General features: G+C 39.9%; 2 protein-coding genes across 2 annotated transcripts in view; one reads left to right on the forward strand and one right to left on the reverse strand.

Moving 5' to 3' along the window:
* LOC145448118 (ras-related protein Rab-10-like) overlaps positions 1-3,614 on the forward strand; it is a 44,518-nt gene extending 40,904 nt beyond the window's left edge. The window contains exon 6 of the mRNA XM_080326446.1: positions 3,422-3,614. Within this exon, the coding sequence (XP_080182572.1) occupies positions 3,422-3,499 (78 nt within the window). The 3' untranslated portion in view covers positions 3,500-3,614. The remainder of the gene's footprint in view (positions 1-3,421) is intronic.
* A 475-nt stretch (positions 3,615-4,089) lies between these two features.
* LOC145448109 (large ribosomal subunit protein mL65-like) lies at positions 4,090-16,948 on the reverse strand. The gene is made up of 10 exons (XM_080326433.1): positions 15,787-16,948; positions 14,295-14,452; positions 12,601-12,855; positions 10,934-11,140; positions 10,191-10,329; positions 8,526-8,661; positions 8,291-8,462; positions 8,106-8,231; positions 7,145-7,305; positions 4,090-4,499 (listed from the first exon to the last, which is right to left on the reverse strand). The coding sequence occupies exons 1-10, from the start codon at positions 15,989-15,991 to the stop codon at positions 4,370-4,372; spliced, it is 1,689 nt and encodes a 562-aa protein (XP_080182559.1). The 5' UTR covers positions 15,992-16,948; the 3' UTR covers positions 4,090-4,369.
* Between the last annotated feature and the right edge of the window lie 3,781 nt (positions 16,949-20,729).

Raw genomic sequence — 20,729 nt, forward strand, 5'->3', positions numbered from 1 at the left:
CCCCCCCCGCCCCGGTTGGGAACCACTGTACTAACGTAATGTTTTAAAAACTAGAATGCTGTTCTGAGACTATAAGCAACTATCCTAGCCGGCTATTATTCGTCACAATAGCTACTTTGATTGTACGCCGTGCAATGTACGGTGTCAGTAAGGCGATGGCGGCTTCGGAGCTGGATTTCCCTGTGCGAGAGGGATATTCTTGTTAACTCGCAACAAAATGCCTCGGACTAAGAGGCATTTTCAGGAAGACAATAAATTAGATTAGAATTAAAATTATAGCAAAGGAACATTTTACAAATTAGATTAGAATTAGAGCATAAGAACATTTCACAAATTAGATTAGAATAAGAGCATGGAAACATTTCAGAAATTAGATTAAAACTAGATTACTGGCATTTCGCTCTAATTTAGTAACTATGTTGTCCAAGTCTGCGTGATCCCACGCTTATAACAATAACTTTCCAATCTCGGTGCGTTCGACTGCGTCAAGGTATCAAGCCCAGTAATATGTCTTATTTGAATGCCGAAATTAATATGTAAGACAACCAAGTGGTCATTTACCAAGAGAAGGACTTTGTATTATGTCACGTGAAAACGAAAAACAAATTTCTCTTCTACTTTTGAGAAATCGCGTACACTTCTTTCAATAACACCATCACCTCTCTCTGCTGGGTCTTCAGAGTAGCTCGGTTGGTTAGGCTGCTATTTCCTGATTACGGCAATATATTGGGCGTCGGTTCTAGTCCCAGTTTACAATTGATGCATTGCAATTTGGACTGGAGGCTGACCGCGGGAGCAGGGTTAATTCGTCTCAGAATCAAATTCGCTGCTGCTGTCCATATTAAAATCCGTGATACAGTCATTAGCCTATAGTTGTCACGATAATTTTACTCATGAAAGCAATGCAACATTGTCAAAATAGGCTACTACTTATTTCTACTTGACAAAATGTATAACGAAATAAGTAGTTTGTCTTCCAAAACCGTAGAGCTAGGGGAGATGTGGTACCGATGGATCACTGGGACCGAAAATACTTTTAAAATTCTCTATGATAATTCCATGATTACACTCCGTGATCTTGTCTACAATTGCATGCTGGCAAAATCTTTCCTCACATACCAGAAATTTCGACGAGCGTGAGCTATGGGGTCTCTGACAGATGTTTTCTGTTTTGGAGGGTGTAAAGTAAATTTCGATCGACGCATACATTTTTCTTTTTAACCTTCAACACGAACAAACCAGCAATCATTTTTAATGTTAAGTGTGGGGCTTGTATCTGGTTATGGCACCTATTATTTTATTCAATACCTTCCTTGAGTGGATTTTTTTTCGATTCATGTATAAAATTCGTAGGGTGGGGACCGATGATACAATAGCCAAATCAAGTAAAATAATCAAGCATGCTAATCATGCAACAACTGAAACATGCCTACGTACAGAAACTCCTTAAGCAATAATTGCATATATGGTGTTTTATCGCTATAACGAGGTATTTGGAAGTCACAATGTCGATTTTCGGGCAATATGTGTTTACCCTCAAATTTATAAGTCCGAGCCTAAATCGAAACGTGATTTTATGGCAACATTTGAGTTATTATTTATTCTATTTTTTGACGGTTGCGACCAAACATTCTTCTTTGGCTTGCTGTAGCTTAGATTATAATACTGAGCAAGAAAATTGGTCACATCTGAGTTTTTGAGAGTATGACTCAGGGCTTTGGAGCAGCCGTAAATTTAAACTGCTCCAGCTCCGGCTCCGGAGCTTTCTTCTATCATACATTAGCTCCGGCTCCAGCTCCGGAGCCGCATTATTACCACTGCTCCGGCTCCAGCTCCGGCTCTGAAATTATTGAATAGGCCTGTCTATATCAGGGGTGGCCAACCCGCGGGGAAAATGTGGCCCGCGAGAGGGTTTTGCGTGGCCCGCGAGGTAATTTCCTGTTATTTTATCTAAAATAAATTGTTCAGATTGTGAACTTGCAATGCCAACCAAAAATTACAATTCTGGCTGCGACATTTGGGATATTGATGACTGAAATATCAGTTCCGACGCATTATTGGCAGATCCAGGGTCCAGTCACATTTTCAGTAAATCGTCGTACATTATAATAAACTAAAATAGAAGCGAAATTTTTCTTCACGCTTCGCGTGTTCAATTGTCACACAATTTCTTGCTTGGTAGCCTACCCCCTACTGAAAATGAAAAAAACGCCTAATTTACCCGATTGAGTCTAACTGTATTCGCAATTACGGGAGAAAGTATTTTCGCGTTTGCGCTCGCATAAAGATCGTCGACGGTGAAATGTAGGCACAAAATGATTGTCGCATATTATCGGAGACCTTCGATATCGATGTGGCCAGACGCCGAATAGTCGTGTCCTTGCAAACTGAGCCTAGCGAGCGGTATACAATAGACCCGCAATATACTTAAGTAAAAATATTATTGACCTATAGTTTATTTATAAACTTTGAAAATTTTACCCGCTTGGCGCGGCTAGTGGACCGCGCACTCGTTCGTCAATTGAATGGGCCCCTTTAGCCGAAAAGGTTGGCCATTCCTGGTCTATATAGATTACTAATCTACCCATAGGTTAGTTATCTATAGTAATCTAGAGTCTGTCAGCCGTCAGTAACATCCGATGTAACAACGAAGACATTATAGGTGCCACCGTGCCGGCTTGTGACGTCATAATAAATACTTGTCAATTGTCGACAACATCATAGTTGCATTAGAACGCATTTTTCTCTATGCCATTGCTGTGCACAGCATTAAAATTCAGGCCTGCTGTTCAATTATGATAAATCAGCAGATGCTGTGGTTGTTGCATATAAAATAGCATCTATGAAATAGGTCGGAGCCGGAGCTACTCCTCAAATAACGGGCTCCAGCTCCGGCTCCGACTGAATTTTATGTAGAGCTCCGGCTCCAGCGAAAATGCACGGCTCCGGCTCCAAAGCCCTGGTATGACTCATAAGTCCCAGGGTCGTGTGCCATTTTACCCACCGGGTGGGGATCGATGACACGTTCGAGCAACAAATTTTGAACGTCCATAAATATTTTTTTAAAAGACGGATATTCATGAATATGTGCGCGATAGGTAGAGCTTGTATCAAAGTGCTGAGCCAGCAAAAGATCTGCTGTTTTCGGCTGAACATTTTGGGGCCAGCGATCATTTTCCAATTTTTGATTCATCGGTACCACATCTCCCCTACTTCACTTGTAGTTGAAGTCGCCAAAACCCACTCATCTACTTTGGTTTGATGAAAATACAGACTCTCTCTCTCCACGGAGTAGCAAGTTAGTCCTTCACTATCACTTCCAGATATTATACAGCCAACAGCGAATTTCACCATATGCTCCGTTTCCAGCATGATAACTATCGGTGGCCGTGTACTACTTAATATAACCTGAATTTACCAGGCGCAGGGGCAAATAAGAGAAGAAACCAAGGACGACTCCGAAACACCAGTGTCCAAAAAGAAGAGCTGGTGCTGCTGAGAAGCTACATCGATGTACACCAAAAATATTACATATCCGACGATCAAGTTAACAAATTTCGCGCTAAAATTGCATCGACCCCATAATGCCGCACCAATAAACAACTTACTAATGAGTGTTGCTATATTCCATTGCACGCCGGTCGGCCAATGAGCGACGTCACTTTTTCTAAATTTCTGCGTACCATAGGCTAGCCGTCTAATTATCCTGTGGTGTTGGTAGCGGATGGCATACATGTTAGTTTCACTGCCACCTATGGGCAGAGGGAAGACTTCTCATGTCTGGAGCATGTTCGGACTATGATGCCACTCGGACATCATATCTGGGGTATGTTCGCACGGTAGTGAGAAACTCGGTCCGAATTCGCCCCAGACGGGTGTTTCTTGACACTCCCGCACACCAGCGGAAACGAGACTGAACCAATTGCAATTTTGTGTATTCATAATTCTTTCGTGTTACCCTCTGTTGTCTATCTCGAGCCGAGTATTGCGCATAAGACTATCAACAACAGCTATTTCTATCCACTTGGAGGCCATAGGATATTAGCCTCTGGTCTCACTGAAAAATTGGAAAAGAACTTCATTCGCATGCATGGTTCAAGCGATCTATTTCTAACAGGGTTTGAAAGCCTTTCTACAAAGAATTCACTTCCAAACACACACTTCAGTCAGCATCAATCTTTGTTAGGGTTGAATTTTTGCCAGGGATATCCTGTCTTGATTATTGAGCCGACAACGCCGCCGGCAAAACCACACAGCCGTAGTTCATTTCCCCAAGCAGATTCTGGCGGGAATACACAACCGTCATTGTCCTTACGCAATTTCAAGAAGATCATATTGATTTTCGCATCCCATCGAGAACAGTTTATTTTTATTTCTTCACCCAATCGATTACTTTATGTATAAGCTTCTTGTTCTTTTCAATCTCCGCTTGTCTCGCGATCTCGCGAGCAGCTTCCATTTCAATGGCGTGTTTCGGAGTTTGAAGTTCTAGATGTGGACTGAAATAGATCAGAATGCTCGGGTTTTTCTACTGCCATAATCTCTTAGCGAGATCCCATGAAATGTAATACATCGATTATCACGAAAATTTTAGCAGTACAACAGCATACGAATCACATGGGTCTAGGTCACCTCATGCAATATCGAAACAAATGTCAATCGCAGGGCATGGTATGGTATGGAAGTATGGTATGGAACGAAATTTCGGTATGGAATATGGAAGAGTGCAAGTATGGTATGGTATGGAAATTTGCCAAGTATGGTATGGAACCTGTTTTCCATACTGCCATACATTTTCCATACTCTGACAGTTTTGCCAGAACCATGACAATAATCCTACTTTCGATTTGTCAAATTGATTGCATACCACAGAAAATCGCTCTCAGTCTATGTTCATATCTCAAATTGGGATTCATGACTCACCCATTCCGGTCAAGATCTAACTAACTAACTAACTAACTAAGTTTCTAATATTTATTCGCTCATTTGCAATTCAGCAATTCGTATTATCAATGCCTCCAATTAACGAGAATCGATTGGACAATGGCACGCGATCTCCCTCATATAGGTTGTTATTCATTCGTATGCGAAATGGTGTGATCGAAATCACCTGATTCATTAAAATAAGTTAATATGTATATGAATATGTACTCACGGGAGATCCTGGAATCGCTAATTGATAGCATAGCCGAACTCGTTAATGATGAAATGACATATATCTTACTGCTCGAGTTATAGTGTAAGTCAGACAGTGTAGGTCAGAGGTCTCAAACACGCGGCCCGCGGGCCGCATGAGACCCGCGAGATCATTTTGTGCGTCCCGCGACTACATTTTGGATTTCGAAGTATTCGACCATATTTAACTACCATTTTATTTAATTTGATAACTTAAAACTCGCTATAAAACTACTCCATAAGCTAAAAACTACTCATCAAACTGCACTATTACATCACTTGCATAAGTTACGAAGCAGTGGAATAAGATTACCTATTATACGTGACATTACTTGTTTATGAACTATCAAACTGGTATGGAAAATTATAAAATATCATAAGGTCATAGCTTGCGTTTCGTAGCTTATTTAGATATCTAAGCAGATCGGTATGGCAACCATTGGCATTGTATTGCGCTCTTGGTGTATGTAGTTTGTTACATCCTGTGCCATCTTGGGAATCTTTATCAATGTTATTATCGCCCATTAAATGTGGCGAGTATAAACTGTCGTAGCCTACGCTTCACACCTGTACCACAATGGATTCTTCGCCGATTGGACATTACTATTGCAATGGCACAGTAATCTTTATATTCATGTTGTTATTGACCTGTTCGAATATTCAAAGGTAAATCTAACGCTGATTTAATTTGACTTCGGTAATGACATGATCAATAGCCTAGTTATAATGAGTATAGCCTAGAACGGATTAGGCTGTGCTGCTGCAATGCTCTGATATCAGATCAATCTTTGTAAAATTTTCAAATTCTACCTATAATTGCGGCACGTCAAATGTCCGCTATCTGCCAAATTATAACGCGACAGCTTCGATGTCCTGATGCTTCAGTACTCTCGCGTGGTGTCTACAGCTAATTATTTTGACAAAGTATGCCAAGTACAGCAACAATTTTATTCAAATATCTAACAATGTTATTTTTTCGGTGCAAGGCGTGAATTCACAATAGTGAATCACATTTTTACGATGCGTGTGGAATGCCAGTCTGCAAGGTCCCGTCAAATAAGGCCTACTTGGAAATACATTGAATTCCCCTATTATTAGTGTTGCGGCCCGCGGCGCCATCAAAAAGTAGGAAATTGGCCCGCGGGCTCATTTGAGTTTGAGACCTCTGGTGTAGGTTATGGTGGCTTACATATCTACCATACGCATAAAAGTTCGTCAACACCAGGAAGTTAATCTGACTCATGCAATATATTCGTCATTTACACATGTAAATTGATGCTACCTTGGTACATTTGAAAAAATTCCAAACCCTTCCTATTTTTCTGTCAGCTTAGCTCACATATCCATTTTACGGAGGTGCAACATTGCGTTTACGGTTACCTGCTCACTGCTCATTAGGCTATTTTATCGTGTGCTGTTCCATTCAGGGGGTCTTAACTTTCGCCAATAGCAAGTCTTTACGAAAGAAAGTCTTACCAAATTTTATTGGAGGGGCAATTCTAAAGTGTATAAAGGTTGAGAACCTATATGAATTTCTGTAGATGAGGTTACTGATAGCAGTAGCCTACGTTACCACACTAGATCTACATGTCGTGAGATTCTGCTGTGATTTCCAAATAATCCCGTGTGTATAGGACTATACGTTCCTACATCGCCGTCGACAAATATGATATAAAGAAACTGGGGATATCATTGGTGCATCGGGGCTGTTTAAATGGATAATCTCATCCAAAATAATCAGAATATGTACACCGGAACATTCCCACACATCAAAAATAGAATATCCCTTGAGAGTTTGGTCAGTGGTCACGTTGCGGAAAGTATGGAAAAAGTATCAAATATGGTATGGAAGAATGTTGCTATGGTATGGAAAATTGTCAAGTATGGTATGGAACGATTGGGCGGGTATGGAGTATGGAGTATTCCCATTCCATCCCATACCATGCCCTGGTCAATCGGCAGCTCTTACTTGTCTGAATTCCATTTCTGTAGTTCCAAACCGTTATCGTGTTGCAGGCAATCTTCCTTATTCGACACGTTAACGCTGCTGTTCTTTATGAATTTTAAAAAGAGTTTCGTGGTGTCTTGGTGCAATATGATATCGTCGCTGCCCTCCATGATATCGTACAACTGAATTTGGAATACCGATTGAAATATGACACCTGTGCTCCGTACCGATAACACGACTTGACGAGTCACGTAATGAAACAAGGCTACCTGATTTACATTCCGAAAACCTCAATTAGTATCACTTTGACATTTTTCAACGGAATCTTCGATAATTGCCTTGAAGTGTATTCCAAATTAGGCACTGAACAAGTGCTTCCCAACCTGTCCCCACTTCTGATTAATTCCGACAGCACATTTCCCACAACCTAAAATCCCTCTATTCAAACTTTAAAAATACTCCATCCAAAAACAATTGGTAAGATTTTGTACAGTAACAACTTGATACTGGTGCAAGTTAAGCCCAAGAATTGACACAGAAGTGTAAAGAAAACCAATGATTGTGGCAGTTACGGAAAATTTATCTGACCAAATGTGAATCCGAAGTCGAGATAACTATGATCGTATTTTTTTTCAACTTTAGTCCCAATGTTTCATCAAACTTCAAGTTCACCTTTTACGTCAACATGAAACTTCTTGTGTACCGGTAACCCACAAAATTCTACTAAGGCGTTATTGCACGTAACGCTGCACATGTTGATGTGTTTGTGACCTCAATATTGGTTTTCCAGAATTCAAAATGATATATGGGATAAAATTAGCGACACATAGGGTCCAGATCAGTCAAATGGCAACCATAATCGTAGTGTTGTGCCCCAGTACATATCTATATATTACAGGGGCCCGCACCAGAAAGCCCAGGATTCTCACAAGTTGGGAACCACTGTCCAGTGTATCAGTGACGGGTATTCAACGTCTAGTACCTTCATGAACGGCGTTCCGTAGCAAAGATTCCTCCTCTCATTAGTCGTGGCATTATCAGGATCGATGGCTACGGTATTGAGTTGGTAACAAAAAAACGCAAAGTGCGAACCATCGCTGACAACCGTCTAAAACACGAACACAAAATACATTTTCCGAAATCGACAGGTCTCTAGATAGCATTCACCTGAACACAGTAAGGATTTTGGACATCGTTATCCATCCAATGACCCTGGTAATGGGCTTGCGCGGCGGACCACGTCCATCCGCTCATGATCCCGTGACCTTTGACATGCTCCTCGATCTGATCGGTGATGTCACAGTGCTCCAAATTCGCTTCGTACCATTGCTTGCAAAACCTACGGGAAGGTTGCCGTAAATGCGGTAAGAAATCGAGTAAAGTTGAACGAGTTGCGACTCACTTCTCGGGCATGGAGATGAACTGAGTGTGGCCGAAGGGGTGCGGGTCGTATATGGGGGGCGGTAAGTTCGCCAGTTGTCGCTCTTTCCAGGCCACGTCGTAATTCAGCAAGATGTCGCCGCCCTTGTGCCTGAAACCTGAATGAAAATATTGTGTCGGTTGGTTGGCGTGTGAGTCTGTGACATACGACACATACAGAGCAAACGTATTCAGTATTGCAACTTGCTGACTTGATAAACCAACCAGTTTTCCAAATTATATTAGAATCACAGCTGCAAAGCAGGGTTGCAATGACTCGAGTCATGACTCGTCTCGAGTTTTGGTACTAGAAAATGCGACTAGAAACTGTTAAAGTGAGGGAAATTAGTATATTAGGAATGCGAACCATTCAATAGCACCAAGCATAGTTGTAAAAACTGGGTTTGAAGGGGCACTGCGCTCTCAAAATGATGTGGTCTCAAATTGAAGGGCAAAACGAAAGAAAAATTTCGGCCGCAGCCGTTTTCTTCAGAACACCACCGTAATGGAGCTGCGATGTATTGAAATTTCCACAGGGGCTTAATATGTCGTACACGCCGAGGTGGTTTAGATACCACGTTCAACGAAAGATGTCCCGTCAGGAGATTCATGTCAAAATCGGGCCTAGTGTATTCTATTTGGAACCTTCATAACATCAGCTGACAACTATCTAAAGTTCGATCTCTGCGTGACCACTGGAGCGATAAGCCCCTGTGGAAATTTCAATACATTGCAGCTCCATTACGGCGGCGTTCTGAAGAAAACAGCTGCGGTCAAAATCTTTCTTTCGTTTATTTGAGACCACATCATTTTTAGAGAGCAGTGCCCCTTAAGGCTTGAACTCGGACTCGAGTCATAATACTATTACTCGGACTCGATCCTCAGTTCGCAGACTTGGACTTCACTCGGTGGTTAATTGAAAATGGCTCGACTTGACTCGAGTCAAACTAAAAAAGCGAGATTGACTTGTGACTCAAAACTTTGTGATTTGGTTACAACTTACAGCCCTGCTACAATGCTACAAAGGGTTGTTTTTTTTATAAATTAGAGTAGAATTAGAATCAGAGCCACACAATTATTCTCAAACTAGATTAAAATTAGAATTACTGAATTCGTATCAAGCTCCGTTCATTCTTACGAGTATGAGAATAGCAAATGTCTGCACAGCAAGCTTGGTTAGATTCGCACTATACAGTTCCCCTGTAGCATTCACAGGAAAACCAGAAATTACAGCGTAGAAACATGTCTTAAATTAGATTAGAATTAAAAGATTTCACAGATTACAATCACGGTATGTTACCAGCATTACGCTCTAATCAGTCAATTACACAACTGCAATTATTTGATTGCAAATGAAGTGGAAGAGACACAGTGAATTTCTACCGAATTACAAGTAGAAGTGGCTATCTCTAACACATTATACTATTTCAGGTACAATTATAAAACAAAAGGTCTGAAAAGTATTCGACAAGTAGATTTGGTTGAGATGGAAGTACACATTTGTTAGTAATCGCGAGGTGTACATTCGCTACAACGCAAAATGACCGACGACACCGCTAATGGCGCAACTTTTAAAAAACATCTCCAGATACCGCGATACACGGGTTGTTTCGACTAGTCGAGCAAGGGTTCACAAAAACAGGCTCACCGGGAGAGATCATGTTCCTGTATAACTTCCGATCCACGCCGTACACGTAAGGCAGGTGGTCGCATTCCGGTATATCGCCGGAAAGCGCAAACTCCTCCATCCACGGCGAAAACGCCGCAAGTCGATTCTTCGTTCTGATCTTCGAGACAAAATCTACCTTATAACCGAGCCGACAACAGAGGTAGCCGGTAAGGAAGTGCTTCCACTCATGCGCGAAGTGCTCAAGCAGATTATTTTCTAATTGCGCAACTGATACCTTCTACTTCGACTTGTGTACAAATGATGACTACTTCGTCCGCATAAACTACTTCTACTTCAGTTTTCAGTTTTTTTTGGCAAAACTAGGCCTGTAATACTCACTTTTCTTCTCTGTCGGAAAAGAGTACTACTTTTAATAGGGCAGAAATTTACGTCGTTACTTCTATTCCTGGAGTACCAATGAAGACCATGCTTTGACTAGATCCACAGTTTTCAGCATTTTAGCAAAACCAGGCCTAGAATACTTACATTTCAACTTCCTTGGAAGTCTATTGTACTCGAGTATAAATATGCTTTGTTACGCCTACTTCTTCTTGAGTAACAATGATGAATACTCTGACTATTTCTACTTCAGTTTTGCGTTTATTAGACACAAGTATGCCTGGAATAGGTACTTATTTTACATAACTCGTAAATCAATTTTAATAACTGTAATTGAGTAGCAACAATGACTACTTGAGTCTTTGACCACCACCGAATCTCACTTGGTACAACGGCACGTCACGAGACTGAAAACCAAACGGCAACGGCGGCTTGTCGTATTTGTGAAATCCTCTCCCTCGCTGCCAGTACATGTGATTCTCCGGGTTCATATCGAGTGTGCAGTCTTCAAAATCTGGATGGTGCGCGTGAGACGCCATGAGATAACGCACGATGCCTTCGATAATTCTGTCGGCACGTTGCTTGCGATTCTGCGTGAAAAAAGAAACACAAAATTGTCGAAAATTGCTACATGGCATGTAGGTGTTTGCGCACATCGAAATGGTGGTACCCACGTACCCAAAAGTAGTCGGTGGCGAAGGCTTTTACTTTTTAAAGTGTTCAAATAGTTTTTTGCCTACTCCCTCTATTAGAGTGGTTAGGCTATAATTTTACACTTTTTCCGCTTGACATGTTTTCAGGCAACTATTTACTTTTTACACCTTGGATTTTGCAGAGGTTTGGGACAGGTTTGGGTCAAGCAAAATTCTCACGACTCATGCTATCTACCTCTATTCAAAGTGTCATTAGTAGGGCGATTTTTTTAATATGTCAAAATAAGTCACTATTTTGTCAAAATTGGAGCGTCAGGTCAAAAAATTGTTTACAAAGTCAAAATGTTTTTGACCCAGCATTTCGTTCTGTCGGTGAACTTATCATTTGGCATTTTACAGCTTGTAGCCTACTTCATAGGCATAGGCCTACCTACCATTTTCTGCTTATTGTGAATCATAAATGGTCAAATGAAACAAATAGGCCGACATAGTGTTATGCTTAATGTACCGCAATATCCTACTCGAAGCCAGACTTCATGGACATTGGTTCTTACATCAAGAAGCGTATGACTGAAAATTTTGACGTAGACAACATTGCCAGAATGAAGAACAAGGTGTGTTACCAGCAGTGTACGCACAACTTCATTGTTACTAGTCAACAACTGCTGCTGTTGAACGTTCTTTTCTTCATTATTGGCAAGCTATTTAATAAGGACAGACACTTTTTACCACGAGAATGTAGGAAAGCATCTTTCGTTGTACTAAAACAAATTTTAATTATTTTTACCATAATGCGTGATGTACCGACTGGAATTCTTCATAGGTCCCGATTTCGTTAGAATAAAGTATTTTTTCATGTAAAAATTAGTCACATTTCAAGTCAGAAACGATTCTTCAGGCCAAACTACTTTGTAAGGACAGACAGTTCCAACCAGAAATTAAGATAAGTAGTACAATTCTAACATTATGAGCGAAAACACCTAATTTACATGGGGGAGGACAAAATTTTATCAAAATTAAGTTATTTATGGTAAAAAAACGTCAAAATTTTCCTTTTTTAGGTCAAAATCTCATTATTCATTTTGCGGTAGTCAGCAAGACACGCTTTGTAATTTAGAAGATACCCACCGTGATTAGCTGAAAAAGTATACGACCAAGTTTACTTTTAGATCCTACTCGGTCGAGTAGTTTGTAGACTTTCATATTCTATTTCCACTCGGAGCAGTTTTGACAAGACATGGAATTTACGACTACTAGTAATTAAGCAGAAGTACACTGTGTTACGTCTACTTCTATTTGAGTACCCGAGCAGCATGCTTTGACCATGTCCGGTCGTACTCATTAGCAGACCGCAAACACAATTCCAAATATTTTGCTAGAAACGCGACGCGACATACCTTCTCATCTGCGGTTTTCGTGTTATGTTTCAGTTCCATCTGCAGAATGCAGGTCAAAAACTGTTCGAATTCCTCCAGTTCGGACGCTTCGATGGGTGTCGATTCTACGCCGTGTGGAAGACCGTGGGCAAATTTCGTTTTCGTTAAATATTGATAAAAATAAGATAGGTTGCGCGGGAATTCCATGTTCAACGGCGGGACGATATACTTCTTTTTATGATCTTTATCCAGCAGCAGGGCGAACTTCATTTGGATCTGAAAATTTTTCAGGAAATAGATAAAAATAAAAAATAAGATAATTATCGTGCAAATTATACTCACGGAGAATTACTGATTGAACCGAGTATAAAATCAGGTAGGTATCTAAGTAATTCCGCTTTTTAAGGGGACTAGCAACCCAAAAACCTAAATTTCGGATGGTTACCCCCATCAGCATGAAATTTTCACAGTTGCTAGATGTCGCTATGCTATAAACGAAAAACCAAAAATTTTCGTTCTAACCCTGCAGATTGTGAATTTTTTTGTATTTCAAGGACAGAAAATGCACTGACACGGGGAATGCAAAATCTCGATATTGTGAAGCCCTTTTTCCGATCCAACGCCTTCTTTAGGAAGTACTAGGACAGTGCTGTGCTATGCTAAAATTTGAAGGATTACATGCAACCCACCTAGGAGAAATTCCATTTCGAAATTCAAAAATTCAAAAAAATCCTAATTTTTGTCATAAATTTGCAGTAAGTTTACTGCGACGTTCTGTACCTCTTGACATGGTAGACCTATGACTAAAAACTTTTAGCATAGCACACGTCTGAATCTCAGCTTTTCAAAAAACCTTGAGTGACGCATCTACGACAAATATTTCAAACAAATTTTTGGTTTGTCGTGATGCAGCGTAACAAAATTTTACAATTGAGAAAACGACTATCAAACACTTGAAACGTAAAAATTCGATGAACAAGTGTTACCGATGTAATGATAAGAATGAGTGTCAGAATGCTAGAATGCCAACTGACAACAATCTAACAAATTTGTACCCGGAGATAATATAGATAGATATATTTTATAACTGTCAAACCATATATTTTATAGAGTCATCGGACGAAACATGCGATCTTTTGGTTAGAACTTGAAAAAAAAACACCCCCCCCCAATTATTAAAGGAAAATAAAATCGAAATTTTGCAGTTTTTAGTTATTGTTTGGGTGAAAAATGGCCGTAAGGTGACAGCAGAGATACAATGTTAATATTTCTTACCAGAAAAAAAAAATCAAAAATTTTGATTTTTTTGGGTTGCTAGTCCCCTTAAAAGTACTCAAGTAGCTATCACCTCCTTGCAATACTTATCCTTTGCTGCCTCTTGGTGCGGTAACCTACACACTCGAAAGGTTCTGTCTACCAACTACCCCCGCTGCATCAATATTTGAAGTAGAACCATTTTGCATATTTACCTACACAGTATTATCGGCAGAAGGTCTTATCTCAAATTTAGCAGATGCATTTTGTAACTTGGAAAGTTGTGACGCATTGGCTCAAACTACATTTTCAAAATTATTTACTCGAGCGTTTAATCAAACGATTCTTTAATACTAATTTATACCCGAGCATAGTATCATGCCATTAATTCTACAATGTCAGTGGATGTCACGAGTAATGGAAGCGATAATATATTACCCTGAGATGGCTAATATACTTACGGTGTCTTGATCATGGATCATTCCTCTTTTCTCTTTGTAGTTTACGTCAAAATCTTTCATAGGCGGTTTCGGGGTCATATCCACCCATCTCCGGTAAAACTGATCGTACCAACGCCAATGCTTCCAGGATGCGCGTTGGTCGTCACCAAGTGGGTAATCTAGAAATAGTACAGACCAAATAAAGAATAGCAAACTGAACTAGAGAAGGCAAAAAAGTCTTAGGCAGTAATAAATGGCCTATGGTTGATAGATTGTTCTATTGAGTTATGCTAGAACACAATTTGAATTTGCAAGTAAAATGGCTCATTCAAAACTCGGACATTCAAAAAAATATAAATTGCGACGGGTTGATCAAGTTGTGCAAACATTCGAACACATCGCAATGATTTGAAATACCCAAGAAAAAATGTAGTCCTATGTTGGCTCTGGACCACTTCGAATGTAAATATTTCTCTCCCGTCATTTTGACTTGCTGTGTGTTGGAACCAAACATAATCCTAAACGGCAGGGTTTTTCAGAGTACTCAAGTATGTCTTGCCTACTAGCATGCCTTGCTCAATTTGTTGTTTGACTTCCCACTTGTTTTTCAGGCAAAATTACTCATTTTCAAGACCTTGGATTTTGTAAAGTAGAAATTGGTTTGGGGGTATGTTACCATCATGAGTGAAAATGTCATAAAAACGAAGTAAAATAGCCCCTGAATGACAATATCTGAATATGTATTTAAAAATTGCAGAAATTTGTGGTGATATTAGTCATTATGTGTTAGTTGCGTCGATGTCGTCAGAAAATCGTGACTCAAGTCGAGTCATTACAACCCTGAGCGGATGAGCTGAAAAAGGTTGGGAACCACTGGTCTAGACCAAATCTACTTATGCAAAATACTTTTATACTTTCAGATCTTCCTACTTCCACAAGTTTGAAATAGTTTTGACACAGACCGGAAATCGGTCCTATACTAGTAATGGAACACCAACAATTAATTTTGACCACCTAGCTGCGTATCACCAAACAATAGAAACTGCACAATACGATGCACAAAACAGCCGGTATGGAATCTCCGTCCTTTTTTTGAAATAAATCCTGCGTGATAGGAGCTTTTTTCGCGTGACAGAGTCAACTTTGCGGCGTGACAAGCAAGGTTACTGACTTCAAATGACTGTGATAAGCCAGTGACAGGAGATCAGATGCTAATGGTTAGTAACTGGCAAGGTGCAAGTACTTTACCAACAGACAGTAATCAACAGATCCTGGTTTGAAGATTAGGTCAAAACATTATATACCATATACTAACTGGAATATAGCATTTGGGGTGGCTGAGAATATTGACTTTTTTTCAAATTTTTTTTTTAATTATATTTTAATGAAATCAACGACCCGTGACGGCGTGACCGCGTGCAACTGGCGACCAGGTCGGCGTGATCCTGCGTGCCTTGGACACCGATTCCATACTGGCAAAACAGAAATATTACTTATATTTTCGAACACTCACCCCACTGTTTCCTTTGCATTTGTCCCTCGTATAAATCCGGATGTTGGCGCCTGTTCACCACCCAGTTATTGGCCCGAAACGCTCCCACATTTGGATAAACATACTTCGGCCTTCTTTTTACCTTCCTTGACCGGAGAACTGAAGAGGTGGAGAAATGAAGACTCTGGCCCGGGTCAGCTCTCAAGATTCCGCGTAAGCCTTTCATATCTTGATGAGCGACTTAATATCAGTTAAAGAGTAAGGCTCATGTTTGATGAAGTGATCTGCAAAGCAAATAATTGATAAAGTGATTTGTCAGTACGAGCGAAACCAAGAAGTTGTGAGATTGCACTACCAGTATTGGAGTAGGGTGTTCTTACAGGGATGAAGCTATTAAATGCAAAATAAGGGTCAGTCGTGAGATGAAAAATAAGGTCAATCCGCGCATGAATCCAAATCTGAACATCACATCCAAATTTCAAATCCAACTTTTTTATGAAAAATAAAATGTGAAATATGTTTCCTTCGCCACTCTTAAAGGAATAATGGACCTGCAAATATATGGTCTCAAATTGAAGTGGTAAGTGCATGCGAAAACAATTTCGGCCGCAAACATTATACTCAGAAAGCCACAACATTCGAACGTCAACTTCGAAAAGATTTTCACGATAACCAAGATTTCTACTATACCCTATAATTTCCGCTTGAATATAGCATTAGACCTCAACGTGATACTTGAGTGCTGATTCCCTTAGGAAGACGAACAATAATAGCAAGAATAAAAGTTCAAATGTTATTGCTCATGAATGACCTTCACATACACTGAGACAGCATCACAGCAGCAGTTGTTAGTGATTGTGAAAGTACAATGTATTGCATATAATCTGATGAATGTCAATAAAAGTAAACGACATTATGTTTTAACAGAAGACGTAGTAGACCCGAGCACAATGTCGCGTATAATTGCATAAACTTCTCAGCAGTAAATGAATACCTATGAATGAAGTGAAAAATTTATGTTAAAAAATAAAAAGTTAATGCGATTTGAGTTTAATGTTAGTGTTACAAGCTGATCACGCTAACGTGTAATAACACCGCAAAATGCAAAAGTCACTGAGGACTAAGCAATTGCATAACAGAGACAGAGGTATACGCTTGAAGCATAGCAAGATCAGCTTTGCACTTTGCAACTGAACATAACAAAACACATGAGCCTCTTTTGCTCTTTTGCGCAACTACTCATCACACCACCAGACTACAGGGTTGGTGCGATGACATGCAAAATAAGGTCAAAAACATGCAAAATAAGGTCAGTAGCGACATGCAAAATAAGGTCAGTCACATGCAAAATAAGGTCAGTCGCGACATGCAAAATAAGGTCAGTCCGCGCATAAATCCAAATCTATACTTCAATTACAAATCCAACTTTTTTCTTATGAAAAATAAATTCAAAATATCTTTCCGGTATAGCAGCCTACTTTCAACATTGAAATTCCTTCTAAATCCTGATATGTTTCAATCAAAAGATAATCATGATTATCTTGATTACGAAGTCAGTCGCATGTAGAATATTATTATCAGTCCGCGCATAAATCGAAATCCACACTTCAATTACAAATCCAATTCCTTTTTTTTTATGAAAAATAAATTCAAAATATATTTCCTATATAGTAATTTCATGATTGACATTCCCCATCTATATCCTAAATCTGAAGATGTTTCAACAAAATGTAATCAGACGATTATTACGATTACGGGGTGAGTCGCATGTTGAATATTAACAGTCCCCGTATAAATCCAAATATTTACTTCAAATCCTACTTTTTTCTGATGCCACTGACTTTATTCTGCAATCTGCATGTCGCGACTGACCCTATTTCGCGTGCCACTGACCTTATTTTGCATGAGACTGACCTTATTTTGCATGCGGCTGACCTTATTTTGCATGAGACTGACCTTATTTTGCATGTCGCGAGTGACCTTATTTTGCATGCGGCTGACCTTATTTTGCAAGTGACTGACCTTATTTTGCATGTGACTGACCTTATTTTGCATGTCGCGACTGACCTTATTTTGCATGTGACTGACCTTATTTTGCATGTGACTGACCTTATTTTGCATGTGACTGACCTTATTCTGCATGTCGCGACTGACCTTATTTTGCATGTGACTGACCTTATTTTGCATGTGACTGACCTTATTCTACATGTCGCGACTGACCTTATTTTGCATGCGGCTGACCTTATTTTGCATGTCGCGACTGACCTTATTTTGCATGTGACTGACCTTATTTTGCATGTGACTGACCTTATTTTACATGCAGTCCGCGCAAAAATCATAATTCCAAATCCAACTCTTTTCTACTGGAAATCAAAATATAAATTTTGTTACCTACACTACTTTTAACATTGAAATATCAAAATTCGAATGAAAATTCAGATATATGTCCCCGTGAAAATTGAAATTCCAAATACAGGGGAAGACTGGGAGCAATGTTACAGCGGTGGGTTGTTCCAGCCGTTACGAAAAAAGTGGATATAAATGGTCAGGCCATTGTGTCATTATACCGCCTGCGTCAGAAAATCTTCATCCGTTGCCTATCTGGAATGTTTCGAGTGTTTGATAATCTTAGGAATCTTATCATCAGCCATACTCATTCCGCGTTAAACATGATGAAAATTCTATACTCTCCGCGAATAGAGTCCCTGAATTTATATGTCATCATCATCATCGGTTTATTAGCAGTTTTATCAGTTCAATACACCACAAAAAGGCGATACTATGAAAAGACAGGAAGATGTCGAAGCGACTTGGAGTAGTCTATGGAATCAGACACCCACCTTGGCTTAGGCGATGTAAAAATCAGGCATGCACACTGAATGAAAGTAGAAAAGATAGTATAGAAAAAGAAAGCGACAAGAAACAGGGCGGCATGTCATGGAAATCGAGATCGATAGGTCAGTCGTGGTCCGGTAATCTTGAGGATGGTCTGTATTTATTTAGTAGTAATTGCTTGTATTTCGACTTGAATGTGGACACTTGACATGCTCGTCGACTGTCGGATGACCGGCGGAATACTGTTCCACACATCAGGTCCGGCGTATTTGATAGAGCGATGATCTTTTCGGTCAAATCATATGATATTTGGACGCGCGTGTGTTGTACTTGTGCGCTTTTGAATCCGAGGAAAAGAAGTCATTGAAATATTCGGGGCAACGACCGCAGTGGAACTGATACCTAAACGTGGCGATTTCTAGTTTCCGAATATCTTCTATGTTTAGGACACCGAATCTCTTCAGCAGAGACTTGTTGGATGGGCAGCCAGGCCCCTTGATGATATGCAAAATAAGGTCGCAATAAGTCGCTACACTCAGAATAAGGACAGTCACATGCAAAATGAGGTCAGTCGCATGCAAAAATATGGTCGGTCGCGACATGCAGAATAAGGTCAGTCACATGCAAAATAAGGTCAGTCGCATGCAAAATAAGGTCAGTCGCGACATGCAGAAAAAGATCAGTCACATGCAAAATAAGGTCAGTCGCATGCAAAATAAGGTCAGTCGCGACATGCAGAAAAAGATCAGTCACATGCAAAATAAGGTCAGTCGCATGCAAAATAAGGTCAGTCGCGACATGCAGAAAAAGATCAGTCACATGCAAAATAAGGTCAGTCGCATGCAAAATAAGGTCAGTCGCGACATGCAAAATAAGGTCAGTCACATGCAAAATAAGGTCAGTCGCATGCAAAATAAGGTCAGTCGCGACATGTAAAATAAGGTCAGTCACATGCAAAATACGGTCAGTCGCATGCAAAATAAGGTCAGTCGCGACATGCAAAATAAGTTCAGTCACATGCAAAAGAAGGTCAGTCGCATGCAAAATAAGGTCAGTCGCGACATGTAAAATAAGGTCAGTCACATGCAAAATAAGGTCAGTCGCATGCAAAATAAGGTCAGTCGCGACATGCAGAATAAGATCAGTCACATGCAAAATAAGGTCAGTCGCATGCAAAATAAGGTCAGTCGCGACATGCAGAAAAAGATCAGTCACATGCAAAATAAGGTCAGTCGCATGCAAAATAAGGTCAGTCGCGACATGCAGAAAAAGATCAGTCACATGCAAAATAAGGTCAGTCGCATGCAAAATAAGGTCAGTCGCGACATGCAGAAAAAGATCAGTCACATGCAAAATAAGGTCAGTCGTGACATGTAAAATAAGGTCAGTCACATGCAAAATACGGTCAGTCGCATGCAAAATAAGGTCAGTCGCGACATGCAAAATAAGGTCAGTCACATGCAAAAGAAGGTCAGTCGCATGCAAAATAAGGTCAGTCGCGTCATGCAGAATAAGATCACTCACATGCAAAATAAGGTCAGTCACATGCAAAATAAGGTCAGTCGCATGCAAAATAAGGTCAGTCGCGTCATGCAGAATAAGATCACTCACATGCAAAATAAGGTCAGTCGCATGCGAAATACGGTCAGTCGCCACATGCAGATTACAGAATAAGGTCAGTGGCATAAGAAAACAGTAGGATTTGAAGTAAACATTTGGATTTATACGCGGACTCTTTATATTCTACATGCGACTCACCTCTCGTAATTGTAATAATCGTCTGATTACATTTTGTTGAAACATCTTCAGATTTAGGATATAGATGGGGAATGTCAATCGTGAAATTACTATATAGGAAAGATATTTTGAATTTATTTTTCATAAGAAAAAGAGTTGGACTTGTAATTGAAGTATGGATTTGGATTTATGCGCGGACCGATAATAATATTCTACTTCGTAATCAAGATAATCATGATTATATTTTGATTGAAAAATCTTAAGATTTGAAATAAAGATAAGGAATTTCAATGTTGAAACTAGGCTACTATACAGGAAAGATAATTTGAATTTATTTTTCATAAGAAAAAAGTTGGATTTGTAATTGGAGTATAGATTTGGATTTATGTGCG

The sequence above is a fragment of the Botryllus schlosseri genome, chromosome 10 (genome assembly GCF_051294905.1).
Source record: "Botryllus schlosseri isolate E-star chromosome 10, Bs_hap1, whole genome shotgun sequence".
Classification (NCBI taxonomy): Eukaryota; Metazoa; Chordata; class Ascidiacea; order Stolidobranchia; family Styelidae; genus Botryllus; species Botryllus schlosseri.